Genomic DNA, 20,000 nt, shown 5'->3' with positions numbered 1-20,000 from the left:
GCGAGAAAAAAAAGAAAGGTTGTTCAATTATATATTTTTTCAAGAATCCCCCCCCCCCAATTTAATGAAAAAATCTGAATATTTCAAACATTCAAACATTATATATATGTGTATGTCTAATGTTACCGCCACAATATGGATGCTGGGGTTCAAGTGGTTAAAGTAAAATAATATAAATAAATTAAAGGTAGGGTAAGTGATCTTTTTTGTATTTTTAAAAAGGTTAAAGTACTTTATTCTGATAGTAATCATTGGTACAGATCGTTTGTTCGGTCACAGGGGTCTCTCCAGCTCTCCCACAGTGACACCTAGCGGTCAACAGATGCAAGTGGAAGAAAGACTGCAGCCACCTGAGGTTTTAATAAACAACACAATCAAACCTTTTGATTTGAAAAGAAGATGATGATGATGATGATGATGATGAACACAATCAAACCTTTGGAACATAGTAGGTACATTTACACCAAAAAAAGGGAAGGTGGGGGCGGGGGGGGGGGGGGGGGGGCAGAGGATACTACTAACAAGACAATCAAGGAGTTAAAATATGTACACTTGCTTTTTGAGGACAGGAATTCAGGTTTGTCTTCAAAGGCCTGGTGGCAAGACGACTGAAAGTGAGACTTGAAGGTCTGAAGCTTGGCGGTTTGAATCTGGGTCCTGGTGACTCTTATTGTTTTGGTCTTTGTAAGGCACGGAGCAGGAAGCCAACCCCAAAACATGTTATTGGAGGTCAAACTTGCTTAATCATGTGGCTCCAAATGTGATTGTTCGAATCTCCGAGGAGATCCTCGAAAGCTCAGACGGTAGAGCATCAGACTTTTAATCTGAGGGTCGAGGGTTCAAGTCCCTGTTCAGGTGGTATTTTACATGCTTTCAATGCAAACACAAATGTTGGAAATCACAAAGCATCCAATTACTACCAGTTTTGAAAAAAAAAAAAACACATGCCTTCGGTTCTAAAATGCCCTCTGCGTCCATGTACCTGAAAGCACCCCTATACCCATCCCCACAGCCCCATACACCATCCCTTATACGTTACACCACCATATCACCCCTATTTCCACCCCATTACACAGCAAGCAGCTACCACCTCAAAGCCCCCCAATACCTACCCACCCACCCATCAGCTTTCGGTAATAACATGTTTTATATCCACTACTATAACACTACTCCTGAACATGAAATATAGATAACAATTTGCAATTGGTCTAACTTCAGTAAGTGTACGTGTCTAGTGGTGATATGTTGATTAATGTGAAATACATTAATTGATTAAATTAAATCATTTGCTGTTCACTTCAGAAATACCTCCACAGAACTATCAATGTTTTCTTTGGAGTCTGGTGTTCCACCATCTTTAGACTTTCCTGTGATTTCTGAATTCACTTAGGAAGACATTTAAGAAGACAACTTACAAAGGTATTGGTGAATGAGGCCCATAGTTCCTGCAGCCCTTACCTGTCGTCCCTTCCGGCTTTGCAAATTCCATCATGGCCATACTGTGCTATACACATATATTAAACCTGATTTGTACTCACATCGTGTCTCTCATAGGCGGCGGGTAATGAAGGCTCGGGTAGGCTAAACCTTCCCAAATGTTATGCTGGGAAATTCTATGAATTGTGCAAATTATATATAATATATGTGCGCAGCATTATTTAGTTAGTTTTTTGATAATAAATCAGTAAAATAAGGCAAAAATATGAATTAAATAACCTAACCCTAACCTAACCCTAACCCAGAAATAAAGTAACCAAAAACCAAAAAGAAACTAACACTAACACAATCCACCCAATCCGCATGCGCACACGCGTGCATGGATTTCGGCGTGCTCGGCCGACATTACATTACATTACATTACCCCCAGCCTTCCCAATTGTCAAGCTCACCCGCCGCCTATGGTGTCTCTCGCTGAAGATAGATGATTTATAAATCCACCAAGTATTGCGTTGCGACACTCAGTGGGTTTATAGGTCAGCTGTGTTTGGTGCAAGACACTGGTATAAATCAGCGTCAAACTGTGAACGTTGGTTGACCGAGAATTGTGTCGAGGACATCCCTAACTAAAATCAGTGTATTACATTATGGCCGGCAAATGCAGAATTTGGCTGGTGAATTAGAATCGGAAACCTTGAGTCACAGACACAGACACACATACACACATATAGACACACGCACGCACGCACGCACAGGCAAAAGTTCAGGAGAATATAAATGACAAACAATTACACAAGTAAAAGTAGCACCTGCTCTGATTTAATCAAAACAAACATATGATTCCAGTTTGTGTTTTGAAATTACATATTTTTTTAAATCCTTGTGCCCTGAGTTCGTAGCTAAAACATAAAACAGCCAGAGTGTGTCCATGCAACAACCAAGCACTGTGTTGGAAGTGTCCTTGAGCCAGCCATTTACTTTGAAGTTGCTCCGGATGACGTTACAAAAAGATGAAGTTAAATAACGAAAAAACATCACATGGATGCACCTGGGACGTATCGTCAGTGTTGTAGCCTGGGGTCAACGCGTGTTTCGGGTCTTGCAACATACACCCTCGCCCAGGTGACCCAGCCGGGGTTGATCAAGCCCCCGACTTACGTCCCAGTAGCTACCCACGGTCAGTCATCTTAGGGAAAGACAGGGCCCCTCAGTCCGCTTCTCCGAAACTACTCTGCCGGGACTGGGGGAGAGGAGAGGCTCTGGCACATGGAGGGACTAGACTCGGTGGATGGCCTCCTAATATATACTATAATGATCCAAGGAGCAGGAAGTTCCTGGATACTGAAGGTAAGCACATCAGTATACAGTTTCACATCAACCCGAGATGTTTAGACAGGCATGAGTCCATATCACAGAGAATCAATAGCATGCTTGAACTCGCAGCAGTTCCTTTGTTCTTCACTATATCGATGACAAAACGTGCCTTTTCACTCTTCACCCGCATTCCAGCGGCCATCTCCAGCTCACAGTTGGTTATCACCCTCACCTCTAAAAGTTTGTCCAGGAGACTGTTGAGAACGGGAAGTGAAACGCTCTCGATGAAGCTGCTCCTCACAGACAACATTCTCTCCTGCACTTCAAGACTCAGTGTGCGCTGAACTTGTTCTTTTTTTAAAACAGGACCTGAAAGCTTCACGCAGGCTTTCCATGGACAGTCGGAGGTGTTACTGTTGCTTAAAAGCAGCATAACACGCTTAAACTTTCCCTCTAACATCACTTCAAATGTCGTGATGTAATTCCGATAGGATTCATAAACTTCAAATGCTGCGCTATCTGGCTCAATTATAATGGAATCCTGTTGAGGGGAAGTGGAGAGGGTATATTCTTGATTTGGGATTAGTTTACAGGGAGGCTTTTCAATGTAAATCTCTTCTCCATTTATCTCCCTCCTTGCGTTTATCACCTCACGCATCACGACGTTCTGAGGCAGCAGCAGCACTTTCAGGGTTGAATCATCATCGCCGTTTGGCGGTGTATAAAACAGTGACACGTTTGTCCGGATAGGATTGGGGCTGTCCTCATCATTGAGGACGCCATAGAGAGAAAACCCGTTTACATTTATGATGACATGCGTTTCCGTGACCACAAGAGGGTTGATAAGCTCAATGCCATCGTCCGTCACATGGAGAACAGCCAAGAATTTGCCTCCACCCGTAGAGAGGATCTCACAATGCGCAAGGTGCAACTGACACACGGACCCCTGAAGGCCTTTGATGTCAAACAGTGGTCCTGCAGGCCTCTTGCCAAGCTGGGCTAGAAGCCTTCCGTTCCAAGGGACTGTCCCGTACGTCACATCTCCATCTGCCTCCATCTTAAACACCAGGCCGGTCACGCTGCATTGGAACAGTCCTGCGTGGGTGCAGTGGAAGCGGTAGAATTCCTTGTTTTCTACAACTATGATATCAGGTGTAATTAACTGTGTTTTGTCCACTAGTATGACATCGTTTAAGCTGTGGGACCGCTTTGCTCTGAAACTTGTCTTGTTCTCTATGCATGGAATTTGGCTCAGTGAGGGTAAGCTGTGAGAACGAGACAGGGAGCTGGATTCGCCCGTCCTACAACAATCTTGGAGCTCCAGTGAGGGATTTATAGAGAACAGTGACACTGTAGCAGGATGGTCTGTGGTTGATACATCACAGGTCGGGTCACATGACATTTGTTCTGGGGAATGTTGGAAGGACTGTTGTGATACGGATGAGTGAAAGATCATGGGGGATACTATAGCAGCATCTTGGGAAAAGGGAGTATCAGAATCCTCCAACTCTACTTCTTCGAGCACTGGTTGAGAAAGCGAGGTAGGCAAAGGAGTTGCAGCTCCAATGGGGGAGGGGAGGTACTGTTTTAACGTTCTGGGTTGCTGCTGTTCTCTATTAGCTTGAGAATATAAGGAGGCCATCTGGAAGAGTGTCTAAAAATAGAGAAAACAGAGAAAAAAAATCTAATATCAGATATTGAATAAACATAAACATTAACCAAATACAAATATAGCCACAGCTCTTAAACATGTTGATTGACTCAGTTTTAGGACTTGCATCTTGATCAAATTACTCCAGAAATAATATTGATTTGTGTGAGTTTGAGTCTACTTTGGAGTAGCTAAAAGTGTGTTTTGAAGAAAACAAAATGGCACACACACGCACGCACGCACGCGCGTGCGTGCGTGCGTGTGTGTGTGTGTGTGTGTCCGACAAATTAGAAGTGAAAACTAAACTTTCACAACAACTTGAAATTACTGACTGTCCAGGCTTAATAGAAGATAGGTGTAATTTGAACTAATTAAATTTTAATTGGCAGCAATCTTAATTTGTTTTCATACCAGAATATTCAAAACATCCATATTTGAACTCCAGTTGATTCCAATCCTCACACAGTATTGACTTGATATAGCAATACAAAAATATATTACACAGCAATTGTGGGAAAATTAAGTCATTTTTCAAAAAAACATGATTCCGTATTTTGGAAATGGGCCCAAAAATTATACTAATCTGGTTTCTTTCTCCTCGACCAAAATTGTTCTATAGACCATTATCTACAAATTGGAAGTGAAAAATAAACTTTCACATGAATTTGAAATGACTGAGTGTCCAGGCACCCCACTACTATGAAACATTGATGCATCTTGGATCAAATTACTCCAGAAATAATAACGATTTGTGGGAGTTTGAGTCTACTTTGGAGTAGTAGCTAAAAGTGTGTTTTGAAGAAAACACAAAATGACACACACACACGCACACGCACACGCACGCACACAGGCGCGAAAACAGGCCTTCCGACGTAGCAGAGACAAAAAATACGCAACAGTCAAAGTAAGTGTGCAGCGTTGAGGCTCACCATTCTGTCCTGCGGGTCGGTTTTCCAAGGTGGGGGCCACACTGTCACTGTCAAGTGAAGGATCCAAGGGAGGAGTCCCCCGCGTGAGGTGAGAGGGATAACCGCCCATGGCAGATGAAAGACAATGAAAGACACTTATGAGACATGTCAAATTATTGTGACAACTTCATTCAACTGTGATGTGCCATTCAGCAGCGAGGCGCTGTGGCGTGTTTGGAAAAGGGCCCCAGTCTGCGCTGACTTAGGGCCGTTCATGCATACAATTACCGATCTCCACACAATGTGTAATCAAATGTCGTATCCCTATTTTGGGCATATCTCATTATAAAACATTTTTAAAAGGTTTCAAAAATGTTCAACAATAGTGCAAATAGCCAAGCTACAAACTCAAAGCTTTTCTTTTGCACATCACAGTCGTATGACGTATGAAATACGGCTTAAGTGGATTTAACCCGGCAATCAAACAATACAGTATCATCCATTACGTATTTGAAATTTGCAGATCTCTATTACTGAGATCCCACATACTAACTAGGGATCGGTTCTGGAAGGTACTGACCTCCTGATAGGTTCTGGAAGTAGGTGGGGTAGAAGGTGGGGGTACCCGGCGCTTTTGAAGTCCTCTCCTGAAGTCCACTCCTGTATGCATGCGCCTGCATCACATACAACAAGAGCAAGAGTGAGTTATAGGCCCAAAACTGACCACTACATTTTAAATAAGCCATGTTTATTATGCTGAAGCGTTCATACGTGTGACTGACTTTTTTGGGGGCAAAATATTCAGTAACTGTATACTATATTACACAGTTTGCACAGATCAGTTTACGCACATCAGCAGTTTGGTGTGCTGATCTGTCCAGCGGTTTATGAGATTAACCGCGCGTGCACACACACACACACACACACACACACACACACACACACACACACACACACACACACACACACTCACACACGTCAACATTTGTTTACAAGTGCAAGTCTTGAGTCCAGATTTGCTCACCTCTACTAGAGGTCTTTCCAAGCCCTTCATCCCATAGACTTGCTGGGACAGATCTATGTCCTTGTTCTGTGCTGTCAGCATGGCAGAAGTGCTGCAGGCAGAAGTGGGATAGGGGGGCAGTAGGGGGAACCCTGGAGGGGAACCCTGGAGGAACCCTGAAACTCCAGAGTCACTGGTACAAAAGACAGAAACGGGGGAGTAAGGAAGCATAATATTGACACAATCAATATAACCTGGCAAACTTCAATGAGCCGTTGTCAATGCATATTTGATGGACTGTTCAAAGAACCGTCTCGCAAGGCACCCATCCCGTTTAGACCAGGGGTCTTCAACAGGGGGTCCGGGACCCCTAGGGGGTCCTCAGATTTACTACATTTTTTTTTTTACATTAACCACTTGAACGCTAGTTCTCCTTTAGCCAAAAAGAGAACTTTAGCCAAAAATAGCAGATCTACAAGCTCACAACGCTCACAAGCGTGAGGCGTTGTGAGCTTGTAGATCTGCTATTTTTGGCAAAGGAGTATAGGTGTAGAGGAAAAAAAGAGCAGACCTAATTCTAAAGTTATATAGAGGGGGTCCCTGCTTCATCTCTCTCTCTCAGCCTGAGAGATGTTGGCCTTAGCGATCCCACAAATATAACCTGGCAAACTTTGATGAACCCTTCTGAATGGATATTTGATGTACTGTATACTGCTCAAAGCTCTGTCTCACAAAAGCACCCATCCCAGTGTGAGCCCACTAGACACTTACGACCCAGTTATGGGATCCAGAAGAGAGAAACGCTGGAGCAGCACGGACAGTTTAAGCCTTTTATTATTTAGGTGCAAGTACAAAAAGTGACTGACGTGTTGGTCTTATGACCTTCCTCAGAGTCACACAGAGCAACGTCCATGGGGAGGCATTTATATACAGAGGTAGGCGAGGGCTGTGCTCTCAATAAGCCAATGGTAAATAAACAAAAAGAATGGGCAAGAAATAACGAACTTATTATTTTTGTATGTACACTGTTTTGATCTTATTTTTTATGGCATTAAATGGATACAATATATTGTATATTTTTTGTAAATGTCAAATAGTCCATATATCCAGAGCCAACCATATGCTAATCACCACTGATCGTTGCATCCTTGAGACTGTGACGTGTAGTACTAGGTACTTACTATGCAACAGAGAGACATTTACCATTGGCTTATTGAGAGCACAGCCCTCGCCTACCTCTGTATTTAAATGCCTCCCTAGCTGCCGTGTATGACGTCAGTCACCTTTTGTACTTGCATCTAAATAATAAAAGGCTTAACACTGTCCGTGCTGCTCCAGCGTTGATCTCTTCTGCATCTGTTGTCCCTGCCTCTGTGACGCACCTGACTGGCCGTTTTCTACATGCCCTCATCACCCGGGGCAGTCGGGTGATGACTGGGGTAGGACAGGAGTGGGGAGGCATGTTGTCCATCCCGCTAGGCCCAGCATCCAGCTGTCCACTGAAACTGGTACAAAGACAGAATTGGGAGTTAAAGAAGCATTATATTAATATAACCTGTCGATTAGATTTCAATGTGCCAGACACTTACTTTGGTTTACGTTTTGACTCATATACAATGGGGAGGAGCTCTGACATCTGCAGGGGCCCCTGTTCTTTACTGGGGAACTGCTGTGTCATTTCTGGGTTTTCCCCAGGGTTCATAGGATCACTGCTCTTGTCCATGGGATTCCCCGGCACCTATAGAAGATGTAGATACCGGTACATAGATTTCATGTGGATAAGTGCCTTTAAAATCAACACAAATATAACCTTCCACATACAAGGCCAAGCTATTTGCAGTTTACAAAAAAAGAAAGAAAATAAAACAACAACAACAACAACAACGCATAGATTGAAATACAACATAAAAGATAAAATACATTAAGGTATTTATTGTAACCTGCATACACATACATACAGTAAAGGTAGCAGCATTATAGGCAGTGCAATTATTGTCCTTCAGGGATGACATGACATGTTTTAAAAAAAACACAAGACGCCACACTTTCCTTATAGGCTATACAATATAATATAATATAATATAATATAATATAATATAATATAATATAATATAATATATTATAATAAAAAATAAATATAGTTCTGCATCTTGCTCCTACCGGTCCATATAGATCCAAGTCCTCTGCTGAGACGTCTGAGGTTATTGTAGCACAGGGGGAGGAATAACTGGTTCAAAGACAGAGGCAGACTTATATTAATAGCCTGGCAAAAGGACTTCAATGAGCCCTTATCAATCAATGGATAGTTGATGTACTGTTCAAGGCTTCCTCTCACAAACGCTATAGCCCTACGTTTACCAGGCTATATATCCGGTTATTCTGGCACTAAGGATTCCCTGAAAGTGCTAGCGTTTCCCCCAAGGGCCCAGTCTGTCTGTTCACATACAGGAAACGCGCGCACACACGCGCACACGCACACACACACACACACACACACACACACACACACACACACACACACACACACACACACACACCTGTGTGAGGGGCCGTGAACACGCTCTATCACTCTCCACTGCCGGTGGAGGCGTTCCGGCTCCCCACACCAGGAGGCCACCAGAGCTGCAGGAAGAGGATAGATAGATGGAGAGAAAGAGGGGACGTTGACAGCGTATCAATAGAGTACAGAAGTCCTGACGTCACTCGTTCATCCACTGAGTCGTAAAGTAATTTCTCTATGGAGAATAACCTTAGAATTGTCTCTGTCTCTGCGTTATTGTCAGGGACGTGGCTCTGTATCGTTTATGATAGTCAGTCACTCATATTTGATACAGTCTGTTTCTGGCGAAAATGTAACTAATTCGGCGGAAGTAACATTAGTGTTTTCTCACCGTCAGTTGATGCTTCAAGTCAAACCACCGGGGTCATTTGTTTATTTTTGGAACACAGTTCTTATTTGACGCGATATTAAACACGTCTATGGGAATTCAGAATGGGGTGAGGGAACCGCGACCCAGGTAGGATGCGTAAATTACGTCAGACTTCGGTGCTCTATGCTGTCCCCTGGCTCCTATGAGAAACAATGGTGCATACAACAGCCCTCCAACAGCTTCTGAGGAAAAGAACTATAGAAAAGTGCAAAAATATCTATAAATGAGATGTGTCAATCATGTGTGGCATGTGTGGCCGTCAGGAAACCAGGAAGCTGTGAGGAAAACAGACGGTGCAACTTCTCGCGTTTGTTGCGGCCCCTATAGATGGGTTTCCGCGCGACGTCATCACAGAGCAGAGTGCGCAATCTGCGCATGCGTGGGGTAGAACGAACCGGAAGCGCCATTCACTCTGTTGTTATTTTCGGGATTTAGATAGGCATAATGCTGCTATTATAGGCATAATAGGCATAATGCTGCTATTATATACAAACAGATCCAACTTCCGACAAATCATTTTTATTGAGTAAAGAAGATATTACAAACTGCATCATTTAATCTACTTTCATTAAACCCGGTGAAGACCATTTCTTTTATGAGTGTACATTTGACTAGAGCTGCTGCGGGTAATAGCGCCCTCTACTGCTCAACCCTCCACTGCGCGCGCATCATCCTCTCATGTTTACAAACAGGAAACCCATCTATGGGCAGAAGAGAAAGCTTTTGGAGGTGCCCTCAACATTTCATTGTAATTTGGGTGTGATTGGATGCGTTCAATATGCAATATATATATAGCGCTGGGGATGAGTACCGTTCACATTTGAACCGATACGGTACATTATTCGGTACCGAAAACAGTTAGCCTGGTTCCAGACCATAGACCCCGCCCACTCTCTGAGTGGACTGCCTCCAGACCATAGACCCCGCCCACTCTCTGAGTGGACTGCCTCTCTGTGTGGACTGCGCGTCGTAAATGTGAACCTAGGATTTATTCGGTACAAAATGTATTGTCCAATGAGAGACGGAGGTGGGGGTGGGGATGCCTTAGGATTGGTTTAGAGAAATTCTAATCCCCTCCCCCTTGTAATCGCCTACACTGGAGCCGATATCAGACTGAAGCTCCACGCAGCTTCAGTCTGATAATCAGGCTAGAAAACAGTACCTTTTTCTGTACTTTTTATTTTATTATTATTTTGATTGACCTTTTCCTGTATTTTACACACCGTAATAACTTATTATGGCCGTCTAAGACAGTGGTTCTGACATGTTCATGTCAAGGACCCCCAAATAAATGTATTGCCCCCCCCCCTCCTGAAAAGAAAAATAATCTGCTCTTTTACCTGCTGAATCTGGAGTGAATTTGTCCCTGTTGGCAGCACACACAGCCATGAGCCGATGGCACAGGTTGAAGTCATAGCCTGGCTGTGCTGCTACACGGCTCACCACCTGAACACACAAACAATGCCAGCAGAACCAGTGAGGGCAGAGCATGACACATGACAACCTGGATTTGCAGTGGTGGAAAAAGTAAACCATTTTTTTGAGCGGTGTAGCCGCTCCTATAAGTGGGTTTGGGACCCATCCGTGGCGAAAGTTTTTCTTTCCGTCGCGAAAATTTGTCTTTCGCTGTACTGTGATTGGCTGATTGGCTGTGACGTAGTGTGATTGGCTAGCGAGACGCATGATGAAATTAATAACTCATAAATAGCACCACTCACTTAAAAAAATATATATATTTTTTAAAAGTGAGCTTCCATCACTGTGATGACCACTGTTGTTTTTGAGCACCGAGCGGTGCAAAGTGTCACAGCAAAGGGTCTGAATACTTATCTTTGCAGGAAGTGCTGTGATTGGCTAGCGAGACACATGATGACATTAACTTAAAACTTCGCTCATAAATAGCACCGCTCACTTCACACTGGGTGTGATTTTTTACTTAAGTAAAAGTATCAATACTGCAATGCAGAAGCACTCTGTTACAAGTAAAAGTCCGGAATTCTAAATTTACTTGAGTAAAAGTACAAAAGTATTGGTGTCAAAACTACTTAAAGCACCAAAAGTAGAAAGTACTCATTATGCAGAATGTCCCATAACGCAAGTTTTCAAATGTATAAAATGTTTAAAAATAGCAGATCTACAAGCTCACAATGTGACGCATTGTGAGCTTGTAGATCTGCTATTTTCAAATGGCCGAAATGTATATAGGGCTGAAGTGGTTAATGTATGTTGTGTAATAATAATCAAAATCTACAAAGTAACTAGTAACTAAAGTTTTCAAATAATTGTAGTGTAGTGAGTAAAAGTATAATATTTGCCTCTGAGATGTAGTGGAGTAGAAGTAAAAGTACTGAAAATTGTTAATGCTACAGTAAAGTAAAAAAGTAAAAATTGAACTTAAATAAGTACAGTACTTGAGTAAATGTACTTTTGTGACTTTACACCACTTTTGATTTATTTCCTTTCTAGTTCGAACCTAAACGCTAAAGGGACACTTTCCTAAATGGTCATTTCAGTACAAGATATTACAGGTAACCTTGTTCTAGTGGTCAGTATAATGGTGGTGTGTTTCCTAGCATGAGGCACGCGCTTTAAAGGAGCATTCCCCAAGGAATAGGCTAATATTCTGTACAAATATGCTATTTTATTAGTAGAAGCAGTATACATTATTAGCTGACTTTATGTTTACTAACCAACTGACTGAGTGGCACAGTGGAGCCTGTAGGCTGTATCCTCTTTTTTGGCCCCCCAAATACATATTAATATTATTTGCCCCCCCCCCCTATACAAGATTTGTGTGATTATTTGAAACATTGTTTGAAAATAGCAGATCTACACGCTCACAACGCGTCGTATCGCGTCACGTTGTGTGCTCGTAGATAGGCTGTTTTCAAACAGCCGATGTGTATTGGGTTAAAGGGGCTAAACACATTTTTATGCAATATTAACAAATACTATTATTATTACTAAATATGAAACCTCACCAAAGACCCCTGGGTGTCCCCGGACACCACTTTGAGAACCACTGACCTATAACATTAAATGTAACAGCTTCCATGAACACTTCTGGCTCCCAAACGGTGGAACAAACTCCACATTGTGGTGGTGGTGGCTGGCTGGCTGCTTACCGTTAAACATCCCATCAGGCTTTTCTCTACAGGACGCTGGAAGAGCCAGGGGTCACCACACCGGTCCAGGAGCTCCGTTGCTGCCGTTCGGAACGTTTCTGGATTTTGCAGGAGCTTGAAGGGAGAAAGAGAAATGCAGAAACAACTTAGGGTCCAATAACAACAATATCAACAAAAACATTCATTAAAAATAGTGTTGTTAGTAATAATAGTTCATAGGGCCATAATTGTTGCAGGAATCGCATTAAATCAGTTTATGGGCTGTAGTGATATGTGTCATTCAGGGTAATAAGCTCAAGGAGACCTTTAAAATTATATTTTAAAAAATAATATATATATATATATATATATATATATACCCAAATGGCAAAAATAACTGTTTATCACGGCCTCACTATTCGGATGCTGAAGTTTGGGCCACTATTTATTTGGACTTCTCTGTTGGGCCTTGTTTCACGGCAACTCACCTGTTTGATGCATAGCAAACGGTCATTTGTCTCCTGTATGCGTCTGTCGGTCGACTGACTAGAGTCCATGTTGATTGTCCCCTCTTTGTCCTCTACCTACAGGACCTGTGATTAAACAATGACAGTCTGGAGGGGAGACAAAGACAAAGACATTGACTTGAGCCTGGATTCATAGAAGAGTAATTACCTATAAAAGCAATACAGGCTGCTTAACCACTAGGTGTCAGTCTAAGTCAGTATGTTCAGTGGCGTTATGGTGAGTGAACCATCCTAATGAACAGTGAAGTCCTGTAAATAATAATATTAATACTAGTAAGAATAATACTAATATATACTAAGAATATAAAGTTTTGTGTGTGTACGCCTGCCACTGACAGCGAGTCACCAGTTCCATTCCATTCTGGACTATTTGCTACATGCCACTCCCTATACCTGTTTCCTGTCTCAGAGAGAGAGAGAGAGAGAGAGAGAGAGAGAGAGAGAGAGAGAGAGAGAGAGAGAGAGAGAGAGAGAGAGAGAGAGAGAGAGAGAGAGAGAGAGAGAGAGACATTCAAAGAGACGGAGATGGGGGGGGTTATTAATGGTTTAATAATGGCTCCTTCATTGTTAAGTTATATTTAGCCAAACTTTGGAGAGAGAGAGAGAGAGAGAGAGAGAGAGAGAGAGAGAGAGAGAGAGAGAGAGAGAGAGAGAGAGAGAGAGAGAGAGAGAGAGACAGACAGACAGACAGACAGACAGACAGACAGACAGACAGACAGACAGGCAGGCAGGCAGGCAGGCAGGCAGGCAGGCAGACAGACAGACAGACAGACAGGCAGGCAGGCAGGCAGACAGACAGACAGACAGGCAGGCAGGCAGGCAGACAGACAGACAGACAGGCAGGCAGGCAGGCAGGCAGGCAGGCAGACAGGCAGGCAGGCAGGCAGGCAGGCAGGCAGGCAGGCAGGCAGACAGACAGACAGACAGACAGACAGACAGACAGACAGACAGACAGGCAGGCAGGCAGGCAGGCAGGCAGACAGACAGACATACAGAGACGGAGGCTCATTGTTATGTTATATTTAGTCAAACTTTGGAGATGACACCAAGCCAAGGGGTTCTTGGAAAAACACTCACCATTAACTTTTTTGAACACCAGTGACCAGACTATAGTAATGTGTAATAGAATATGATATAAAACACTCACCCTGCATTAACTGCTCCGAGAGAGAGAAATAAATCAGTCCAATCTGCTGCTGGGCCAAATGAAGCTATGCGAAACTCAACAGGAAGTATGTCTGCTGGAAAGTACAGTTATGCCTCTTTGTGTGTGTTTAAACCCCGCCCCTCCCATCCCCCTAACAATTGGCACATAAATAATGAAGTGACTTTGGTTGGTTCTGTTTTCATGTCACAGACCCCTAAATGTATATGTATTATTGTTGGCCTCGGACCCCCATCTGAAAATGGGCCAGGGACCCCATGAGAGAAGATTTGCGTTTCTCTAAATAATATGACATTTTTAACAATTCTTGAAAAAAAAAAAAAAAAAAAAAAGTTACAAAAATAGCCGATCTACCACCTCTCAACACGTAGCAGCTCGACACGTTGTGGGCTTGTAGATCAGTTATTTTTGATAAATAAAAATTGATAATAAAATAGAGAAGTCAAAGTGGGTAAACAGATTCTTCTAAAATAGCTAGTCCCATTCCTCGGTTCTGATTCTGATTTTTTCTAGTGTACGGTATTTTCCTTCTGCTGTCTAAAGATAAGATGTCCGCTAATTTAAACTTAGATCAATTGTATCTCTATGTTATTGGTCACAAATTAACGTCAGCAGCCTATGCTAGTATCTAGGTAGTGTTTCTAGCTAGAATATGGGATTTTATCATTGTTGCCCCATCGGGGGCAATTGTAACAATTAATGTGTTTTCAATGCAAGCAGATTTTTTGTCTGGGATTACATACTTTTATGTTAGTAAATGACATATTTCACTAAATGTCACCACATTTCAAAGTAAACATACATTTAAATAAAAAATAGACATTGAAAAAAAGAAAAGAAAAATGAAATAATTCAAAATAATTGTAATTATGTATATAAACACAGAGTCGGGCATGAGTTGTTTTCTCTCTCGCTCTCTCTCTGTCTCTCCCCTTTACCTCCTTCCTCCGATCAGAAAGTCAGTTTCCATAATGCAACAGAAAACACTGCATACAAAGCTTCATATCTGCATGAAAGCATCAAATAACCAAAGTAGACAAATAGTTAAAGAGGCTAACTAACCACAGAGTGCAAAAAAAAGAGTAGCCTGTCAGAGAACCCAAAATTCAACACCTCTGGCAACCACAATATAAAGTGATCATACTGGCATGAAATGTGACACAAAAAACACAATCCAACCTATTTAAAAACAGCTGGCTCTCTTGAGCACGTGTGAACACACACACACACACACACACACACACACACACACACACACACACACACACACACACACACAAACACTCAAACACACAAACACTCAAACACACACACACACACACACACACACACACACACACACACACACACACACACACACACACACACACACACACACACACACACACATACAGAATCAGAATCAGAATCAGTTTTATTGTCACATCACAGGTTTACAAGGTAAAGAAGTGGGTGAAATTCGTTTTTGTACATCGTTCCCATCGCAACGTTAATCACACGCACACACACACACACACACACACACACACACACGCTTATGAATCAGTACTGATAAACCTGACACTTTTCTCTCATCGGTGATCACTGTGTTTTTTTCTCACTGTGTTCAATATTCGTTTTTTTTACATGATGGAGAAGTGTTCAACACTCTGATGATGCCATTGTAGTTTTCCAACTAAGATCTAAATATGAATTTGGCAGCTAGGGGATACATAGCCCTGGTTCAGAGCGTTAGTGAGTTCCCTCTAACCCTCTGAACCAGGGCTAGGGGACATACTGCTTCTCACCCATTGACTTGCATGTTAAATGACGGCTTTTCCCCTTATAAATAATGGATCATTTCAGGAGCAAGAGCTTCAAAATCTCTTCTTAATCTAGTCAACAAGGCCTGCTGTAGGCTATACACTGGAAAAATGTGCATGACATTATTTCAATAAACTAAAAACACGGGACATGTTAGAGTACACGGTCGAATGTCACGACCGTCATGGGTGAACTTCAACCTGGTGTTTGCAGTTTCTCCATTTATGGCCCGTACATCTATATAAACGTTCATATTTCAAATATAAAGTGCTAATCCCATGGCCACGGATGGTATATTTATGTACGGGCTCTCAGAAGTACCCGTATCTTCCGTATTGTTCAATAAAAAGCATTTTAATCCGATTGGTGACCATTTTCTCCGCATTTTCGCCATAGGCTTTCAACTGTGCGACCCTATTGGTTGGGAGGTGTATTGCACTTTGATACATTACAACTCTATGAGAAAATGGCCACCAATCGGATTAAAACATTTTTTATTGAACAATACGGAATATACGGGTACTTTTGAGAGGCCCGTGCATAATTGTAACATTTGTGGCCATGGGTTAAATCTTTTATATTTGATATCTGAACGTTTATATAGATGTACGGACCATAAATGGAGAAAGTGCAAACACCAGGTTGAAGTTAATCCATGACTGTAACAGGACTTTTCATGTACCGCAGGGTAAGACTATAGTAGCAGTTACGCTGTGTATGTGTTCAACAACACAGCCATGCAGCCTTGCAGATTTCAGCTTGGGAAAAGGCACCCTCCAACGGTTATGGGTACGTGTAATCTGTTGCTGGTTCATTGTCACCATTGCGTTATCCTAGTATTCCTATTCTTGCTATTATGTTGCAAATGATTGTGTGTTTGGACCGGCGCGCCCATTAGGCAGAGTAGGCAGTTGTCTAGGGCACCACAAGGGGGGGGGGCGCCCAAAAAATAGCACCAGCGAAATAACATTGACAGCTATGACAGGTGACAGAAGCTTGCCAGCCAGACCATTAAGCCAGCTTAACAACGGTTGCCAATGCATTTGTATTTAAGTTCATAAAGTTAACATAAGCATTTGAAATTAAGTAAATATGTGACTTTTCAGGATTCCAATTAAAAAATAGCAAAACAAAAATCTGGATTCCAATTAAAAAAAATGCAAAAATAGCAGATCTACAAGCTCACACTGCAACATGTTTTGAGCTTGTAGATCTGCTATATTTGCTACTTTTGTGTGACATAGAATGGCATTTAAAAAAGTTAAAATACGGAGATAATAGTCTGCCCGACAGTATGCAATGTGGCCCTCTGGAGTGAGTGTGGAAATAATAGTAGCCCTCTCCATCATCAAAGTTGCCCACACCTGACCTAGAATATTGTCTCGACTCCTATTGCCTCATCAATTACCTGATTGATCCACAATTCCACAACATAATGTCTACAGCAGATGCTCATGCCTTCCTGGATAATATAGAGATTATGTGTGGACTGATTATACCAATTGCTATGATGCCAGCTGACTGTTACTGGCAGTGCTGTTAAGACAGGGAAGCTGGAGGGAACAAACCTGACCAAAGAGGACATTGATAGATATTCTTCTTGACAAACAATGTATTAAATAATATAGAACTGCCTAGGGATTCCCTAAATGCATTTTAATGTGCTTAAATATGAGCTGTGCAGACCCTCATCATGCTATACTGAACTGTGCACCATGTCTGATAACATTGTGTCAGCTTTAATTTCCTCTAGTGAGCCCTTCTGTAAACATAAGAACAAGGTGTGTCTGAGCAACACTGATAAACTCTGCTCTGAGGCAGGTAGGTCTAGACAGGTTACTTGAGCGTAAAAAAACTAACACATGTAAGATTTAAACATGTTAGTGGTTTTATTAAGACAAAGGAGATCACAATGAAATGTTATTTACTGTAAATCATCAGTGGTGGAAAAAGTACTGAAATGTTTTACTTCAGTAAAAGTATCAATACTGCAAGTAAAAAAGAGTAAAGTCCAGAATTCTAAATTTACTTGAGTAAAAGTCCAAAAGTATTGGTTTCCAAATGTACTTAAAGTACCAAAAGTAATAGTACTAACATTTTTGAAAATAGCAGATCTACAAGCTCACAACGTGTCGCGATGCGACGCGTCGTGAGCTTGTAGATTGGCTACTTTCAAATAGCCTATAGGTATAAATAGTGCTAAAGGGGTTAATGTATGTTTTATAATGTAATAATTTATATATGTAAAGTCACTAGTAACTAAAGTTTTCAAATAATTGTAGTGGAGTAAAAGTACAATATTTGCCTCTGAGATGTAATGGAGTAGAAGTAAAAGTATAGACAATTGGAAATATCACTGTAAAGTAAAAGTACCTCAACACTGTTAAGTACAGTACTTGAGTAAATGTACTTAGTTACTTTACACCACTGTAAATCATTGATTCGTAAACAAATGTATAGTCAATATTGTGTATATAACTTTCACCATAATACACAAGAGAAAACCACATTTTAATCAGAAGGGAGAAAACAATGAACATACACCTGTTCATTCATCATATAGTGATAATGAACTGTGATATACTGCTATATGCATATTATTTATGTTATATAGTGATAATGAACTGTGTTCAGACGATGAGAAACTCTGAACATCATTAAAACAACATGTTGTTTTAGTTGCATTCGTTTCCTTTGATGAGGAAGAAGGTTCCCAAGGCGACCCCCACCAGACCCAAGGTCAGCCCCACCCCACAGAACACATCTGGAACGATGCTGGGCACGTCCACTTCCACATCTGGAGAGAAACACACACACACGCACGCACGCACGCACGCACGCACGCACGCACACACACACACACACACACACACACACACACACACACACACACACACACACACACACACACACACACACACACACACACACACACACACACACTTGTTTATTTCTATACATACACATTTTGCTCCAAAGCAGTCTCTGTCTCAAAACCAATTGTTATGATTGAAGGGAATAAATAATCGACCGAAGTTAATGTGTATGTGTGTGTGTGTGTGTGTGTGTGTGTGTGTGTGTGTGCGTGTGCGTGTGCGTGTGCGTGTGCGTGTGCGTGTGTGTGTGTGTGTGAGAGAGAGAGGCGTGTGCGTGTGCGTGTGCGTGTGTGGCGAGGCGAGCGGGGGAAACTCTTTCTTATTGGCGTTTCATGATGTGTTTGGTCGTATTATGGTTCTTCTTCATGTCGTAAAATCGGGGCGTTTTGAGAACATTTAAGGGCGTGTTATTTAAATGACGCTCGTTTTCAGACGTGAGATTTATCAAAGCTCCGACCTGATGTACGCTAGGACTGGCTGTATAGGATCCTTTGATAAATGTGACTTCGACGTTGGTGTACGGCCGAATATATGGAAAAATATAAGCCGCTTTTTTACGCTCCGTTGATAAATGAGGGCCACTGTTCTTACCCCACATTCTGGTCTCAGGTGCTCTCAGGGATTGGTGGTCGACGGTACAGCTGTAGATGTCTCCCTGCCCTGGTGTGAACTTCAGCCTGGAGAACTGGTAGAAGGTTCCATCCTTGTGGAGCTGTGGAACGGTCTCTGTGATCATCTGGTCACTGGTCATGTTGACGTTGTTCATGGTCCATGTGATGTGAACCGGTGCAGGATAGAACCCAGTCACATGACAGATGAGAGTGTTCTCCACTCCCGCTTCTACCTCGTCTTTGGTGTAGATCTTGCTTTCAGGTTCAGCTGAGGACAAATAAAACACACACACACACACACACACACACACACACACACACACACACAGAGATATTACATACATCATCCAACAGAAATACTCAGTTACAAGTAAAAGTCCGGAATTCAAAATTTACTCGAGTAAAAGTACAAAAGTATTGGTATCAAAATGTACTTAAAGTACCAAAAGTAAAAGTACTAAAATGTTTGAAAATAGCAGATCTACAAGCTCACAACGCGTCGCATCGCGGCGCGTTGTGAGCGTTGTGAGCGTTGTGAGCTATTTTCAAATAGCCTTGGTATAAAATAGGGCTAAAGTGGTTAATGTATATGTTTTATAATGTAATAATTTATATCTGCAAAGTAACTAGTAACTAAAGTTTTCAAACAATTGTAGTGGAGTAAAAGTACA

The 20,000-nt window shown here is 42.0% G+C and overlaps 2 protein-coding genes across 2 annotated transcripts in view; both read right to left on the bottom strand.

Moving 5' to 3' along the window:
• Nucleotides 1-2,234: 2,234 nt before the first annotated feature.
• LOC308075923 (uncharacterized protein) lies at nt 2,235-14,106 on the bottom strand. The gene is made up of 12 exons (XM_080415922.1): nt 14,022-14,106; nt 12,836-12,961; nt 12,369-12,482; nt 10,584-10,689; nt 8,851-8,935; nt 8,474-8,540; nt 7,903-8,051; nt 7,696-7,818; nt 6,335-6,506; nt 5,891-5,984; nt 5,332-5,378; nt 2,235-4,405 (listed from the first exon to the last, which is right to left on the bottom strand). Exons 2-12 carry the CDS (start codon nt 12,902-12,904, stop codon nt 2,807-2,809), a joined length of 2,625 nt encoding a protein of 874 aa, XP_080272048.1. The 5' UTR covers nt 12,905-12,961; nt 14,022-14,106; the 3' UTR covers nt 2,235-2,806.
• Nucleotides 14,107-17,707: 3,601 nt separating this feature from the next.
• LOC308101527 (H-2 class II histocompatibility antigen, A-S alpha chain-like) overlaps nt 17,708-20,000 on the bottom strand; it is a 3,625-nt gene continuing 1,332 nt past the window's right edge. The window contains exons 2-3 of the mRNA XM_080450946.1: nt 19,310-19,597; nt 17,708-18,639 (exon numbers count right to left, since the gene is read on the bottom strand). Of these exons, the coding sequence (XP_080307072.1) occupies nt 18,518-18,639; nt 19,310-19,597 (410 nt within the window). The 3' untranslated portion in view covers nt 17,708-18,517. The remainder of the gene's footprint in view (nt 18,640-19,309; nt 19,598-20,000) is intronic.

This window comes from Gymnoscopelus braueri (assembly GCF_963280865.1).
Source record: "Gymnoscopelus braueri genome assembly, chromosome: 2".
Lineage (NCBI taxonomy): Eukaryota > Metazoa > Chordata > Actinopteri > Myctophiformes > Myctophidae > Gymnoscopelus > Gymnoscopelus braueri.
The sequence above is the reverse complement of the archived record's forward strand: the minus strand, read 5'-3'. Positions and strand labels throughout refer to the sequence as shown.